Raw genomic sequence first — 17,582 nt, 5'->3', positions numbered from 1 at the left:
CTAAATCTAAATCTAATCGATTGATGTTGACTACCTAGAATGCTTTGTTGAGAAAAGATTCTGAGGCCACAACTGAGTAAGTGAAAAAATGAAGTGATTGGCTAATGACCAGATATAGATGGTTCTAGCAAGGAGATCTAACAACTCTTGATGATGGTGCTCTTTTATTCTCTCATTCTGTAGGTGGTCTGTTTACTCTGTTGATAGTTTCTTTTGCTGTGTAGAAGCTCTTTAGTTTCATTAGGTCCTACTTGTCAGTTTTTGTTTTTGTTGCAATTGCTTTTTGGGACTTAGTCATAAATTCTTTGCCAAGGCTGATGTCCAGAATGGTATTTCCTCGGTTTTCTTCTGGGGCTTTTGTGCGTTTTATAGTTTTCAGTTTTACATTTAAGTCTTTTATCCATTTTGAGTTGATTTTTGTATATGGTGAAAGGAAGGGGTCCAGTTTCAACATTCTGCATATGGCTAGCCAGTTATCCCAGCACCATTTATTGAATACGGAGTCCTTTTCCCATTGCTTGTTACTGTTGACTTTATTTAAGATCAGCTTGTTTCAAGTGTGTGGCTTTATTTCTGGATTCTCTATCCTGTTACATTGGTCTGAATGCCTGTTTTTGTACCAGTACCTGATGTTTTGGTTATTGTAGCCTTGCAGTATAGTTTGAAGTCAGGTAGTGTGATGCCTCTGGCTTTGTTTTTCTTGCTTAGGATTGCTTTGCGATTCAAGTTTTTTTGTTTGTTGGTTGGTTGGTTGGTTTTTTGTTGTTGTTGTTTTATATGGATTTCAAAAGAGTTTTTTTTCCTAACTGTGAAAAATGATGTTGGTAGTTTGATAGCAATAGTATTGAATCTGTAAATTGCTTTGGGGAGTATGGCCATTTTAACAATATTGATTCTTCCTATGTATGAACATGGAATGTCTTTCCGTTTATTTGTGTTGTCTCTGATGCCTTTCAGCAGTGGTTTGTAATTCTCATTGTAGAGATGTTTCACTTCCTTGGTTAGCTGTATTCCTGGATATTTCTTTTTGTGGCTATTGTAAATGGGATTGTGTTTTTGATTTGGCTGTTAGCTTGATTGTTATTGGTATATAGACATGCTACTGATTTTTATACACTGAATTTGTTACTGAAACTTTGCTGAAGTTGTTTTGTCACTTCTTGAAGCCTTTTGGTGGAGTCTGTGGGGTTTCTAGGTATAGCGTCATATCATCTGTGAAAAGAGATAGTTTGACGTCCTCTCTTCCTGTTTGGATGCCTTTTATTTCTTTCTCTTGCCTGATTGCACTGGCTATAACTTCCAGTGCTATGTTGAATAAGAGTGCTGAGACAGAGCATGCTTGCCTTGTCTTAGTTCTCAAGGGGAATGCTTACAGCTTTTGCCCATTCAGTATGATCTTGGCTATGGGTTTGTCATAGATGGCTTTTATTATGTTGCAGTATGTTCCTTCAACACCTAGTTTATTGAGAATTTTTACCATGAAGGGATGTTGAATTTTGTCGAAGACATTTTCTGCATCTATTGAGATGATCATGTGGTTTTATTTTTTAGTTCTGTTTATCTGGTGAATTCTGTTTATTGATTTGTGTATGTTGAACCATCCTTGCATCCGGGAATAAAGCCTATATGATTCTGGTAAATTAACTTCTTGATGCTGCTGGATTTTGGTTTGCTAGCTTTGTTGAGGGTTTTTGCATCTATTTTCATCAGGGATATTGGCCCGAAGTTTTCTTGTTTCATTGTGTCCCTGCCAGGTTTTGTATCATAATGATGCTAGCTTCATAGAATGAGTTAGGGAAGACGCCCTCCTCCTTATTTAAAAATAATTTCAGTAGGATTTGTACTGGCTCTTTGTACATGAAGACCATTTTAGACATAATGTTGATTCTAGGGCTAGAGTGTCAGGATAAAAAGACGTGGATGACTAGTGGATGAGCAACCTGGGATTATTTTTAATTGTTTCACTCATAAAGTGTGAGACTGATATGCAACAATAAGACATCAATTATGTCATTTATTTGTAGAAGAAACATAAATTGTGCAACTTTGTAGAGTGCTCTTTTTGGTCTGGCTTAACATCTATTCCATATGGTTTGCCAAAAGGTTCAGTGACTTTTTTTCACATCCTGATTTTATCCTGTGATTTTGTAAACTCTTCTTAGGGGTTCATGTGGGATGTGGCTGAGGAACTGAAAGCTATGTTGGTGTTTGCTGAACATCGATACTATGGAGAGTCTCTCCCCTTTGGTGACAACTCATTCAAGGTAAAGATACTTTTTACTTAAAAGTTACAAGCTTTTTCTTTTCAATTTAGAATAGTTTCTAAATTACATGCCCCACTGTGAGATCTTAAATTTGAAATGCCTAAAAGCTCAATAGTTTATAGTTAATAGTTTCTTTTTAGATACAATTTGAACAGATTGAGGTTTTTTTTGTAGCCATTTTATTATAATTCTTAATGTTAATCAGTTTTTAACTCTGTGTGCCTCAGGAAGTTAAATTTTACTCTGTGGCTGCAGAGACAGTACAGGGAGCTTTTTATTATTTCAAAAATATCAGTAAACAGTTCTGCTTTATAAATTGTACACTTAAATTATTGAGCCTGCCACTGGAAAAAATATAATGAGCATAACAAATTTATCTGATAAGATGTTTTTAATAGAATAAAATCAATAAAATAAGGACAAATAAGCTGTATGATGCATTAAGGCCAACTGGCCACTTGGATTCCCTTTCAGCCTTTCCTGTTCTCACAGGAGCTTTGGCCTTTGTCACAGACTCTACCTAATAAACCAGGACACTTTTTCTTCAACTGAGTCATTCATGTACTACTACCCTTGTGACTTTGGCTATATTAATTTGCCACGTGTACTATTATTTACTTAATATTTTTCTTTAATCAACTCACTTTTTAAACTTAGCATTATCTTAACCAAGGGCTCTATGTACTGTTTATTCTTTCCAAATTACACTAAAATGAAGCAATAAATGTTCCATTAAAAATGTTTGTGTGCTTCCTAATACCACCAGTGTATACATATGCTTTTCGGAACTCCCAGCTAGAAGGACTTGGGGCCAGTCCTTTACTAGGCTGCCTGTTTTGAAAGGAGTTTTTATTTTTAAAAAGGAAGTTTTACTATCTCATATTACAAATAAATACATGAGTAAAAAAAAGTAAAAATGTTGTGTTATAAATAGAAAGTGGGATGATTTGCTGATATTTTTTGAGCTGTATGAGAAATTCTATTCTTTAGCTTGGTATTTTGCATAAATATCTGATTAAGGGACTTGACAAGTCCTGAAACCATTGGGAAGCAGTTAGCTTGTTGTAGATAGAACATAACTTCCTCTCCTAGGTTCCTATGATTGATACTGTGTTAGCAAAATGGAGCCAGGGGCTCTTTTTGATATACTTCTTTCCCTTTGTGTGCTCACAGAATATGTGAGTAGCATGAGGGATATTATAGATATTATGCAAGGATTAGAAAAAAAATGCACTCAACTGTACAGAGTGCCATAAAAACTGGAAGTAAAGGATAGTGACAGACAGGGAGAGAGGAGGTAAGAAGGCATACATCTTGGAAGAGGGGGGAAAGCTAAAGGAGTAGGTGGCATATATAGGAGATAGGAAAGATGGGATCTATGTGATTCAGTAATAGGCCAGATGATGGAAGAAATCAGGATGGTGAGACCAAAGCATGAAAGTCAAACAGGGTAGCCTAATAGAGGTATGTAGCTGTATTAGTTGTCTAGTAAAGATGTACCTCAAACTTTATGGCTTAAAACAGCAATAAACATCTATTACTTTATAGTTTCCATGGGTGAAGAATTAGGAGTGGTTTAGCTAGGTGGTTCTGTTTCAGGCAGTCTGATGAGGTTAGGATGTCAGCTGGTGCTGCAGTCATCTGAAGGCTTGACTGGGGCTGGAGAGCCTCTCATATGGAGGATTACTCACATACGAGATAAAACTGGTGCTGGATGTTGACAAGAGGCTGCAGTTAAGGGCCTACTTGAGTTCATTACAAGGCAGCTAATTTCCCTCAAAGTTGGCAGTGCAGGAGAGCAAGGTGGAAGCTGCAGTGTTTTTTTAATGACCTAACCTTGGTAGTCACATATTATTATTTCTGCCCCATTCTGTTCATTAGAACCAAGTCATTAAATCCCATCCAAGTTCAAAGGGAGTGGAATTAGGCATCACCTTTTAAAGGAAGGAGTGTCAAGAATTTGCAGACATATTTTAAAAGACCTTCTTAGCCTTCTCAGCTCAGCAGGACACTGGGCTTCACCTTCTGCAGTAGGGAAATTGTCTTCATGTAGAGAGCAGGATGTTTATGAAACTTAACATTATGAGTTTTCCTTTTCTCAAAGATCAGTGTCTCATGTTGCCTGTTTTCCAATGCCTGAAAATCGTTTTTTTCTTTCCAATTTTATAATTGTTTAAAATAGGCAGGCTACTTTGTTTCAGTTGTTGATATGGCCGAGGTCATATATAATCTTTCTGATGAAGAAGGGTGAGTTTTATTTTTACTGGTGATTCTTACCTCAATTGTCCACTAGATTTAGTTTATATTTGCCTATGTGGTAGACATTTTAAATGTGCCAAGATTTAAAACAAAAGTTATAACAGTTATCTATTAAGCTTAGTTTATATTCGATCACATTTGCTATTAAATTTTACCTACAAATTGTTTCTATTGTTTCTACAACCTACTTGCATGCAAAATACATTATGTTCTTCCACAAACTTAAAATCATTTTCATGAGTTTAAATCCACACAGCTATTGCTTTGACTAGGCATTTCAGCTCAATTGCCTAGAAATTCTATTTAGAGAAAAGCTTATCTGACACTGGCTCTCTTCTGGATCCATGCTATTCCTAAGCTGCTATTATGTGCACATTTATACCCATGTTCTTTGTTATTTTTCTTTAGGATTCCAGACACTTGAATTTTCTGACATCAGAACAAGCTCTGGCTGATTTTGCAGAGTTAATCAAACACTTGAAAAGAACAATCCCAGGAGCTGAAAATCAACCTGTCATTGCCATAGGAGGCTCCTATGGTGGCATGCTTGCAGCCTGGTTTAGGATGAAATATCCTCATATGGTAGTTGGGTAAGTGCATTTATACTGGACATGAACGTTTCTTAATGATTATCAAGGGAAACTTAGAGATTCATTTTGGGTAAAACATGTTCCATTCTATTACACTGAGGTTTCTGGCTTCTGTCTCATTAACAGCTGTGTTATTTTTCTCACGATTTTTATTATGTTTCAACTTTAAAACTTGATTTAGATGACATATATATATATATTTTTTTTCTTTTCTTTTTTCTTTCTTTGACTTTCTTGCCATTTAGAGCTCTTGCAGCTTCTGCCCCTATCTGGCAGTTTGAGGATTTAGTACCTTGTGGTGTATTTATGAAGATTGTAACTACAGATTTTAGGAAAAGTGGTCCACATTGTTCAGAGAGCATCCGCAGGTCCTGGGATGCCATTAATCGACTGTCAAATACTGGTAAGCTTCAATTAAGAGAATGGAATTGTGTGTTTTTTTTAACCTTTTGTTTGTTAAATTCAGTAGTTGTCACTTTTTAAGTAAACATTTTATTAAAGCATAATGTACATACAGAATATACAAATCAAAATCAAATCAAAATGTGTAGCTTGATGAATTTTCACAAAGCAAGGACACAGTGTAATTAGCATTTAAATCAGTAAAGGGCATTGTCAGCATCTCAGAAATCTCCTCGTGCCTTTTTAGTCACTACCTCCATACCTACCCAGCAAAAACATCCTCACTTCTAGAACCATAGATTAATTTTTACTTGTTCTTAAATGTTTTAGTAATCGGAATTACATAGCATGTTTTTTTTGTGTCTACTGTCTTTTGCTCAGCACTGTTTGATAGATACATCCATTTGTTTTACTAAGTTGTAGTTTATGTATTCTTGTTGTTCTATGGTGTTCCTATTTATTCATTTTAATAGTATCTTAAAAAGGGAGAATAATTCTGAATACTAATTCTGGTAAACTATGAGGACAGGCAACTTGTCTGTCATGGGATTCTCCAGTTGCTCTGAAAATATCATGAGAGAAGGGGTATAAAAGATTGAGTTTTCTAAAATACTATGTGAAGAATAAATGATCTGTAAAGCCATCTGTTGACCAGTACTTTTTAGATGCCAACAGTGTGATTCTATTCCCAGGCAGTGGTTTGCAGTGGCTTACTGGAGCCCTTCACTTATGCAGCCCATTAACTTCTCAGGACATCCAACATTTGAAAGACTGGATCTCTGAAACCTGGGTGAATCTGGCAATGGTGGACTATCCTTATGCATCTAACTTTTTACAGCCTTTGCCTGCTTGGCCTATCAAGGTAATAGGAAAATGTCCTGTCATCATTTTTTAATAACATACTTTTCTTTTTTTTTAATGTGCATACTCTTTCCACCTCATAGAAAGTCCCAGTGACAAAGGGGCTCTGGAGTTGGTTAGACTTGAGCTGGAATCCTGGGTTCTGCTACTTTCTGATTATGTGGGCTTGGACATGTTACCTAGCTCTTTTGAGCCTCAGTTTCCTCATTTGAAAAATGGAGATAGAATTCATTGATTATAGAGTTGTATGAATTAGAAATAATACCAAAAGTTGCTGTTAATGGAATAATTACTATATGCCAAATCCTGGGCTGTGTACTTTGCATGTATAATGTATTTAATCTTTGTGATATATGTGTAACTTCCATCTATGTAATACATGGTTGATGCTTAATAAATGGCAGTCATTATCATAGCACTATGATCTAGTCAGTTGCGAAAGCATTGTGAGTGCTACACTCAGTGTGAAGAGTGACCCCGTGCAGCACAGTAGAGTGGAAAGAACAACAAATTAGATTCTGAAAGTGAGGTTTTGGTCCAGAACTGCTGCTTCACTTACCAACTGTGTGATCTTAGGCAAGGTGCTTTTCTTTCCCCATCCCCTGTCTTCCTCTGTAGAATGGAATAACAGTACTTACATACCAAATAGGGTTGTGCTGAGAATCTAATAAAATGTTGGATGTGAAACACTTTGGAAAGTTAGGACACATTACAGTATAAATTTTAAGGTTCTTTTTATGTCCAAATTCTTTATTGTGTATGTTCATTTTAAGCATTTCTTTGTAAAGAGCTTTCCTTTTAGTTTTAAAAACAAAGGCTGGCCAACTTGATGGTTAAATTTAGAGAATATGACCAACTCTTCAGCTAGAATGAGTGTTGGAAGTGAAAATAGAATTGGTGATATAGAGCCGGGTTTCAAATGCACTTTTAATTTAACCACCCCTTTGAATTATTACATGTATACCTTGCTTAAAAATTTGTAACTTAAACAAGTTCATTTGCTATTATTTTTCTTCATTTAAAAAGTAGAATGACGAGTGAGTGTCTTGCATATAGCAGGCCAGAGGTAAGTATATATTGAATTAGATTGAATTTTGACAATACAAAGTTGTTGAAAAGAACAGATCATGTTTTATGTTAGAAAACCTAAATCAATAGGCCTGGCATGGTGGCTCATGCCTGTAATCCCTGCAATTTGGGAGGCCGAGGTGGGACGATTGCTTGAGGCTAGAAGTTTGAGACTCTCCTAGGCAATATAGTGAGACCTCATCTCTACTAAAAATAAAAAAATTAGCAGGGAATAGTGGTGCCTGCCTGTAGTTCCAGCTACTTGGGAGGCTGAGGCGGGATGATTGCTTGGGGCTACAGTGAGCTGTGATCATGCCACTGTACTCCAACCTGGGCGACAGAGCTAGATCCTGCCTCAAAAAAAGAAAAGTAAAGAAAAGAAAACCTGGATCAAAATGATAAGGAAAAACTAAATCTAAACTAGTTCATCTCCATAAACATCTATGTGCTAATAATGTTTTATCTGTCCATATTACTTTACTATTTACAAAGCACTTTCATGTATGCTGTCTCACTAAATTCTTTTAAAAGTACTGTGTAGAAAAAGAGGTATAATCCAAGATTTATGGAGAAGAAATTAAAGCTCAACTAAGAGGTGGTAGAAGTAGGATTTGAACTTGGGTCTTCACTGTTCAGAGCCTATGATCATCTACTAGATTGCACTGGGTTAGGAGGAAACTTGACTGAGGGTTGAGGGGACCATTGCTCACAGGGTGACATCTATCAGATTTAACTCTATATCTATTTGTGTACAAGGTGAGAATTACATTTGTATCTTTATTCTCACTTGAAGAATGAATGAGTTGTCAGATGATAAAAACATAAGGGAATTCTCTCATTATTTAGAACAGAGGTTGAGAAACTTTCTCCATTTAAAGGGCTATATTTTTAGGCTTTGCGAGCCATATGGTTTCTGTCACAATTACTCAACTGTAAAGTTGTAGCATGAAAGTAGCCATAGGTAATACATAAACAAATGAGGATGGCTGTCTCCAATAATAACTTATTTGTAAAAATAGGCAGTGGGCTGGATTTGGCCTAGGGTTTGTACTTTGCTAACCACTTATCTAGAAAAAGGCTGGAGAAATATAGCTGTTTAATGTTGGTGTACCACAATTTGGAGTAGTGAGCAGTCTAACTTGGTTTTCTCCCTACCTCTTTAATGTTCATTTTGGGATATTTTGCTGTTCAGTCTAACATGTGAATAAATATTTTATCCTTTGTTCTTCTAAATAATTACTCAAAACCAGCAGAGTATACCTCAAATATTTTGTCATCTATTTTTGATTTACTGCAATCCTTTTATCCTTTATATATATGCATTATAAAAGTTTATTTTTAAGGTAAGATATCTTTAGGTCTTTCCCTCACAATCACCCTTTACTTCTTTTATCCAGGATTAATTCTTGTCATTCTCTTCAGTTATTTCTTACTGACATTATCCTTTCTCTTGACAGATCAAGGAATTCTTGATTGCTTGTATTTATGATTCTGTTTCCAGCCTGCACCCCACCAGAAGTAATCTTATCTCTTGCCCCTTGCTTGAGAAATTCCATTGCCTCTGTTTCCAATTTCATCCTATAGTTAGTCACCCATCTGATTTTCAGAATTTTTCCACTACGTCTCCCTCCCAAACTTGTAGCTTCAGATCACTTTCTTTCACTGTTCATTCTATTTCTCCTTTTTTGACCCCCCTCTGTGTTCTCCCAACCCACTAATCCCTGGAACACTACCCAGTTGGGGACTGCTCTTTCACTTGGATAGTTCCATTTAACCAGAACTCCTCCTCCCTCTGATACACTTCCTCATTTTTAAAGGGCTGACAAACAGGCGTCCTTTTCTGAGTCTGTAACTCAGGCTTAGGATGGTGAGATAATATGTAACAGTTGGGTTACGAAAAAAAGCAGGTGATTTCCAATTCTGTCTGGGACCTTGTACAGTTCTGAAGGATCCATGGGCAGCGACTAAATGCCATTTTCCGTGTCAATTCAAGTATCGTTCCTTTTAATTTGTCTTTGGGCTTTGCACACTCAGACTCCATTTGCTTTTGTTTACTGTTAACAGAAGCTGCAACATTCATGCAGAAATAATCATGGACTTGGCTGGTAGAACACAAGGAAGAAGAGAAAAGGGAAACAGAAAACCCCTCTGTCATTTGACTGTTCTGTCAGCATGAAAACTACTAGGTTTCTTCTCAGCTTAAAGAGCAATTTTAAAGGATGCTGTAATTTGTTAAATTTTGGAATCACATTTCATCTGATAACTTCTCAAATATTTCAGCATAGGCTTCTGTGCATGTAGATAGATATAGTGAAATAATGACATAAGATGGAAAAATCTCTTCCGTTTGTCTTGGTGTTTGGTAATGTATGCGACCTCTCTGGGTGGTTTAAGCGGTTTAGGTGCATTCTATGAAAAGGGAGCTTTTAATGACAAAACTAATGTGATTATCTGAGTGAGTGTGAGAGGGGTATTGAAGCCTCAGAGAAAGAAAATCTGTTAGAAAAGCTGAATATATCTGCTTAATCCTTTCTCTAATGTGGATGGACCATGCTCTGAGAGGAGATTGGTCTTTTTTTTTTCCCTCAACCTATCTTCTTTCCTTCCTCTGTTAAAAAATTTTCTTTGACCCCCTTTTCCTTCTCTTATTTAAATGTGTACTCTCATAGGTAGGAACACTTAAAACTTTTAAACAAATCATTATCTTTACTTTGTCTGCTGCATGTGGGATTAAAGGGCAGAACTGAAATATATGGTTGCAGATCTGATTAGTTTGGTAGTAAGGTTGCAGGAATGTTCTATTTTCTCAACTATTTTTATACTCTTTAAAACTGGAATGAGTAAAATGGACTTTCTAATGCTCTTTCTGTTTCCTGAGTGTTCATCTTTATTCTAGGAAATGCCTCGTATCACTCTACTATTTTATAGTTTTTTTTTTTTTTTACTATTACATACTTTTAAGGTTTTATGATTTCATATTGCCACAAAATTCATTCTAAGTTTTTGCCAAAACAAATAAACCTAGAAAAATACAAAGATGATCTAAGAATTAGAAAAATTATTTTAGAAAATTAAGCATGAGACAGCAGGTGTATTTAAGCATTGTCTATGTTGTTATTTTTCTTTTAGCTTTTATTTGAATACGCGCAATATAGTTACAGTGGTTGGAAGCTCCAGAGAGTCTGCATTTGTGTTTTTTTCTTTTCTTTTCTTTCTTTCTTTTTTTTTTTTTTTTTTTGAGACGGAGTCTCGCTCTGTCTCCCAGGCTGGAGTGCAATGGCACGATCTCGGCTCACTGTAACCCTCTGCCTCCCGGGTTCAAGCGATTCTCCTGCCTTAGCCTCCCAAGTAGCTGGGATCACAGGCTCCCACCACTGTGCCTAATTTTTGTATTTTTAGTAGAGACGGGGTTTCATCATGTTGGCCAGGCTGGTTTCGAACTCCTGATCTCAAGTGATCCACCCGCCTCAGCCTCCCAAAGTGCTGGGATTACAGGCATGAGCCACCACGCCCGGCCTCTTTCTTTCTTTCTTTTATTTATTTTTTTTAAGAGAGAAGGTCTCATTCTGTCACCCAGGCTGGAGTGCAATGGTATGATTATACCTCACTGCAGCCTCGAACTCCTGAGCTCGAGGGATCCTCCCACTTAAGCCCCCTGAGTAACTGAGATTACTAGAGTCTGTATTTGAATCCCAGTTCTGCCACTTCCTTGCTGTGTGGTTTTGGGCAAGTTTCTTAACCTGGTTTCGAACTCCTGATCTCAGGTGATCCACCCGCCTCAGCCTCCCAAAGTGCTGGGATTACAGGCGTGAGCCACCATGCCCGGCCTCTTTCTTTCTTTCTTTCTTTTATTTATTTATTTTTTTAAGAGAGAAGGTCTCATTCTGTCACCCAGGCTGGAGTGCAATGGCATGATTATAGCTCACTGCATCCTTGAACTCGTGGGCTCAAGGGATCCTCCTGCTTAAGCCTCCTGAGTAGCTGGGATTACTAGAGTCTGTATTTGAATCCCAGTTCTGCCACTTCCTTGCTGTGTGGTTTTGGGCAAGTTTCTTAACCTCTCTGTGCTGTAGTTTCCTCATTTGCAAAATGTGTATAATAACAATTGTAATGCTTATTAGGGTTGTTATGAGTATTTCATAGCATCTGGTATAAAGTAAAAGCACTAAATTGATGCTAGTTATAAATAATAATAGCTATTATTATTATGTAATATTGGGAAACCAGATGATTATACCAAGACTTTGTGGTTGATGTCTGGGTTGAGACCTATATTCACAGTGCTTTTTTTTTTTGCCCCCCCACATCAGACAGGTAATGTGCTGATAGCATAACCAGTTTTGAGGGCGGTCCATTTCACATGTGAGCATGAAAACCCGATCATATGCTTCCTGCATTCATGGTTTTTAAATTGTGTATCTGTAGCCAGACCTCTGAGCTTGTTTTCTCTTCTGTGAAATGGGAATGATCATTATGTGGTACTCTCTTGGTTATTGTGAGGAAAGAACCTGCCCTGCCCTCAAAGAATATTCAGTAGTTGTACTAGCAACCTCAGTCGCAGCTATTCACATTTCAGCGCATTTACAGCATGTGTAGGAATGACATCCCTTATGTAGAAATTGTTTAGAAGAAGCCGTTTGCTAGGGCTCACAAAATAAATAGAAAGTAAGTTCAGGGATACCTGGGTGTTGAGTATTTTGGACAGAGATGGTTGGCCAAGACTCTTTCCTTGTTGTCTGATTATATCACAGCCTCTATGTAAACAATCAACAGGCCAAGTGCTTGCTTTTATCACATGGGTAATATCTGCACATTATCAGGGTTAAGCTAAAGTATTATATGAGGTTGAGACAAAATTGTTGATATTTGACTGTTTTTGACTTAATAAATGTGAGAATTTCATATGGTTCAATTTAATGTTTATGTATTTTATGCATCCTACAGTTATTTGATAAAAGTATGTGAATATCTCCTTTTAAACTACTCGTCTTTTTTTTTTAAGAGGTGGAGTCTCACTCTGTCACCCAAGCTAGAGTGCAGTGGTGTGATCATAGCACTGGAGCCTAGAACTCCTGACTGAAGCAATCCTCCCACCTCAGCTTCCTGAGTAGCTGAGACTACAGGCACGTGCCATCACACCTGGCTAATTTTTTAATGTTTTGTAAAGATGAGGTCTTGATATATTGCCCAGGCTGGTCTTGCACTCCTGGCCTCAAGCGATCCTACTGCCTGGGCCTCCCAAAGTGCTGGGATTACAGGCATGAACCACTGTGCCTGGCCTTGAGTTACTGTAGTCTTTAAATAAGCATGGGAATAGTGCCGAGGTCTGGCTAATATGACTTCAGTATTTTTTTGAAACTTCATTCACTCTGCTACCAAAATTGTTAAGGAAGTGCAAAGAGATATTAGAGATTGTTTTTTAATGCTAGAGGACGATGCTTGGACTCACAAAATCTTTGAGTTAGAAAGGAAATTTAGAGTTACCTAAAATAAAATTTCCATAGTAAATTTGCAAATATTTTGCAAAAAAATTTTAAATGACATTTTTCAGGCTTTCTATCTAGCATAGTAGTAGAATTAAAAATCAGCACTTCCTTTCTATAAGGCAGTTTGACAGGATGTACCAAGGGCCTTAAACATGTTGATCTCTTTTGAGCCCGTAATTTAAGAATTTATCTCAAGAAAACAATTAAGAATATAGGATTTAGCCCCAAGGGTATTTATTGTAGCCTTATTTGTAATGATGAAAGGTGGGGAATGACCCAGTTTTAGGGTTGCTTCAGCTGTTTTTCAGCTCCCCATCCCAATTGCTCTCTTCTGGATTTTCTAATGTTGGTCAGTGCCCTTCTTAAGTTGTGTACAAAGCTGGATCCAGTACTCCAAGGGTGATCTGACCTCACAGAGCACAGTGCCTGGGGAGTGCCCTTAATCTGGACTTGGAATCCCATCATACAGAGGCCAAGTCTCTAACCATGGTGTTCTCTCTGTGTAAGTGGGGCTGCTGAAACCCAAGTATTGTCAGCCAATGCCGGTCTCCAGCCATGCTTGTGTCTTTTAAGAAGTGACAGTAACTGCTATTTGTGGAGATGGCTATTCATAGGGACTCCTTTTCTTTGCCTGACAGAGGCCCAGTGTTCTAAGCTCTAAGAGGGGCTCTGATGCCAGCATGTGAGTCACACTCACTTGCTACTGTTCTTTTCCAGAGTTTTGGGCCACTTGTTGCTGCACATCACTACCTCCTCTTCCCCTGCCCAGCTTGCATTGTCGCCCTTCCCCATCTACCATGCTGTGCTTGAACATAAGGCGCTTCTCTGCATTCCGTGTGTCTACTTTGTAGTTGTGTGCTGCATTTTGAAAGAGCTGAATCAGCTGTTGGTGTCCAGGTTCAGGAAGGAATGCTGATCAACTGTTGGCAATAGATGGTTTAATATATCTTATGATTGTTTCTTGATTTCCATATTGTCTTGAGTTATTTCTTATTGGCATATTTCCTAGGAATGTTTTCTGAGAAAAGTGCCATGCAAATGTTAGGTATTTTTTTGACTTACCATGAATAATCGAGAGTTGCCAAAATAAACACTATTTTGACTTTTAATTAGCTCTCGGTTTAGCTCAATTCTCTCTTCATGTACATTCTAAACCCTGGTATTCCTTATTCTTATGACCTCACAGTTACTTTTGAAAGGTGTATCCAATTATTTGAACAACTTAATTTCTGACTTTTCTCACATTCAGCAGTTCTAAAAACTTTTGGCAATGATGCACACTCCATCTTCCTTTGGAAAGTCATATTACATTTGAGCATGTTAAAGGTTCTGAGAAATCCTCTGAGATTATGTAATAATAACAGCCAGTCAGGAAAACTGTTCACATTTGTTAATATACAGTTTCTCAAAACTATTTGACTAGGAAACATTTTTCCACAAAGTACCAATTAACATTCCATAGAAATATTGTTGTGCAGAATATATTTGGGGAGAGGCATTGAATTTTCCTGAAAATTCATTTTCTCTTTTACAGTTTTTCTTTTTTTTTTCCACTGGCAGCTGGTGCCAGGCAGAACTGTGATGAAGGGCTGGGTTTGGTTGCATCCTTTCTCAATACCCTCCTTTCCTGACTGGGAGCATGCCCCCAGCCCAGGCCTTGTTATTCCTGCCACCCAGAATCTCTCTCCCTGAGGTGGGGTGACTGGGCTCCTTTCCTGGCTTCTTCTCTGGACTAGTCTCTTTTTTGTCAGGACTAGTCTATTATGTATATAATCTTTTCCATATGAAATGGGAAAGGACCAGATTACTGAATTCATGTCAGAGTCAACAGAGGTTCAAGCTTACCGGGTTTTCCTTGCCACTGGGGCTATTTGTAGTTTTACAGGTAAACACTTCCTAAGCTGTGTGTCATAATGGATAAGATGTGTATTTCATAACCAGAGACAGCTGGGAACAAATCTAGGCCTATTATTTACTAACTGAGTGACCTTGAAGATGACTTAACCTAAGAATCAGTTTTTTTTTTTTTCATGTAAAATAATGGACAATCATCTATCTGATAGGGTTCTTTGAAGATATACATGGTGTATTGGTTGGAAACCCAGGGCTTAATAATTACTAGCTGTTGTTGTTGTTAGTATTATTCAGCTATGATTCCATTGCCTGTTATTTTTCTCCAACATTTTATTATGAAAAATTTTAAACATATGGAAAAGTTAAAATAATTGGACAGTGAACACTCATGAACCTAACATCTAAATTCAATAAATAATATTTTATTATATTTGATTTGTCATATATATATTCACCTATCCATCACTTCATCTATCTTTTAATGTATCTTATTTTAAAATGAATTTTAAAGTAAATTGCTGACATCTTCCTCTTAAATACTTCAGCTTTATTATCATTAACGAGAGTTCAATATTTGTGTATGGTTCTTCTTCTGGTGGTGGAGGGATGAAATCTAGATACCATGAAATACACAAATTATATCATTTTTCATGTAACCCTATTAAGATATAGAATATTTCTGTACCCAAGAAAGTTTGCACTGGCTCTGTTTAGTCAGTCTTCACCTTTACTCCTAACCCTGAATATTGTGTGATTTTTATAGCTAGGATTCCAGGCATTTTTTAAAGGATAGTGATAGGAATATTTGGGAGCTGGGGAGTTGCAGCATGTGCTTTTTATCACACCACAGATGCTGGAACTTGGTATAGTTTTTCCATATGAGATTTTATAAATTTTGCATTTTTATAAAAGTATAGTAATTCATTCAACAAACACTTACTTACCAGATACCTTGCTAAGTACTGAGGGAGACATTCTGAAATCAAGTGAGTGAAGTAGAGCATTACAGAGGCTGTGATAAAAATAGGTACAGAGTATAATGGAGGCACCAAGAAGGGAGAGGTTTAGTTCTTCCCAACTTGGAAACATAGGCAAGGATGGCCTTGAAGAGGAGGTGATATTTGAGCTGAGTGTTGTAAAAGATGAGTTGGTATTCAAAGGCATTAGTGGAGTGGGAGAGGAGTTGGAAAACAGTGTTTCAGGGTGAGCAAGGGCAAAGGGGAAGAAGGAGCCTGGTGTGGTGGGGAATGGTTTTCCTAGGCTGGAGCAAAGGCAGCAAAGAGGAAGCTAAGATGGTAGATGGAGAGGACTTTGCATACCATGCAAATGACTTCGGTTTATTTCTATAGCCTAGGGAGTAATTGAAGAGGTTTATTCATTTATGAAGGGGATTAAGCCCAAGAGAGAAATTGTTAAACACTGCAGTTAGTAGCTTAAGAATATTTTATGATCAGATCAAAATCATATTTCTTCTTTGTGTTATTAAACTGTCATTTTATGTTCATATTCTGACTCTTTCCCCATTTATCTTTCTAAAATGACAGGTAGTGTGCCAGTATTTGAAAAATCCCAATGTATCTGATTCACTGCTGCTGCAGAATATTTTCCAAGCTCTGAATGTATATTACAATTATTCGGGCCAGGTGAAATGCCTGAATATTTCAGAGACAGCAACTAGCAGTCTGGGAACACTGGGTTGGAGCTATCAGGTAAATATGTATAATCTCCCCAAGTGGAACTTACTTTTCACTGATATAGTTGTGCTGTAAAAAAAATCAGGGTACACAAGATTTTGTCACCTAACCTGGATCCAGTTTTGGGCTCTGTTACCTTATGCTGTGATACTATGGACAAGTTTTCTTGTTCATTCATTTGTTCATTTAATAATCACCAAATATATATTGAGTTCTTACCATGTGTCAGGCACTCCTCTAGGTTTCAAAGATACAAAGATAAATAGTACATGATCAAATCTCGTGTACTAAAAAAGTAAGTGATTAGTATTTCAATAGATCTTGATAAGGAAGCATTTTATAGACATATAAAAGAAAGGGAGTCTAATTTGTCCTTCATCTTGCACAATGAGACTAATAATAATAAACTTTCCTTCCAGAGTTGTTTTGAGGGTTAAATATGATAATAAATGTGAAATCAAGCAGTTTGCTATGAAGGGATATAATCCTGACTTCTGTGCCTTCTTGGCCAAGTCTTTTTAAGAATAATGAGAGATTATATGGCACAGAAGTAAAGAACAGGGCTTTGAAGCTGCCTTGCCTGAGTTCAAACCCTGCCTTCACTACTTACCAGCATTATGACTTTGTGTAATTTATTTAACCTCTTTTTGCCTCATTTTTCTAATTGGATTCTCTCTTGGTTTGCTTGTTAGGCCTGCACAGAAGTAGTCATGCCCTTTTGTACTAATGGTGTCGATGACATGTTTGAACCTCACTCATGGAACTTAAAGGAACTTTCTGATGACTGTTTTCAACAGTGGGGTGTGAGACCAAGGCCCTCCTGGATCACTACTATGTATGGAGGCAAAAACATCAGCTCACACGCAAACATTGTTTTCAGGTGAGTTTTTGCTGTCCAAAGAGAAACTTCAGTTGGTGGAACATTTGTAGAATATCTGAAAAAATACAACCAGGGAAATGCTGGACAATATAACAATATAGAATACAACAGTGGTACCTGTCATGTTTTCCTATGCCTTGAAAGATAGGATGCTGAGAAGAGATAGGATTTTTTGCTCTATTACCAATGTGCTTTATGAAAGTCTTAAAAATCAACAGCAACGA

At 37.2% G+C, this 17,582-nt stretch overlaps 1 protein-coding gene and 1 non-coding gene across 7 annotated transcripts in view; one reads left to right on the top strand and one right to left on the bottom strand.

The window, feature by feature from the left end:
* Positions 1-17,582, top strand: part of PRCP (prolylcarboxypeptidase) — a 75,256-nt gene that overhangs the window by 43,891 nt on the left and 13,783 nt on the right. For all 6 annotated transcript variants that reach the window (XM_009246881.4, XM_009246882.4, XM_024254461.3 and 3 more), the window contains 6 exon segments: positions 2,163-2,264; positions 4,932-5,113; positions 5,359-5,516; positions 6,208-6,377; positions 16,329-16,493; positions 17,171-17,358. In XM_009246881.4, the coding sequence (XP_009245156.2) occupies positions 2,169-2,264; positions 4,932-5,113; positions 5,359-5,516; positions 6,208-6,377; positions 16,329-16,493; positions 17,171-17,358 (959 nt within the window). In that variant the 5' untranslated portion in view covers positions 2,163-2,168.
* On the bottom strand, positions 11,749-11,849 carry LOC112135672 (small nucleolar RNA U13). Its single transcript, XR_002916924.1, has one exon. It is a non-coding gene; the product is annotated as a small nucleolar RNA U13 (small nucleolar RNA).

This window comes from Pongo abelii, chromosome 9 (genome assembly GCF_028885655.2).
Source record: "Pongo abelii isolate AG06213 chromosome 9, NHGRI_mPonAbe1-v2.0_pri, whole genome shotgun sequence".
NCBI classification, from domain to species: Eukaryota; Metazoa; Chordata; class Mammalia; order Primates; family Hominidae; genus Pongo; species Pongo abelii.
This window is presented reverse-complemented; position numbering and strand designations above follow the sequence as displayed.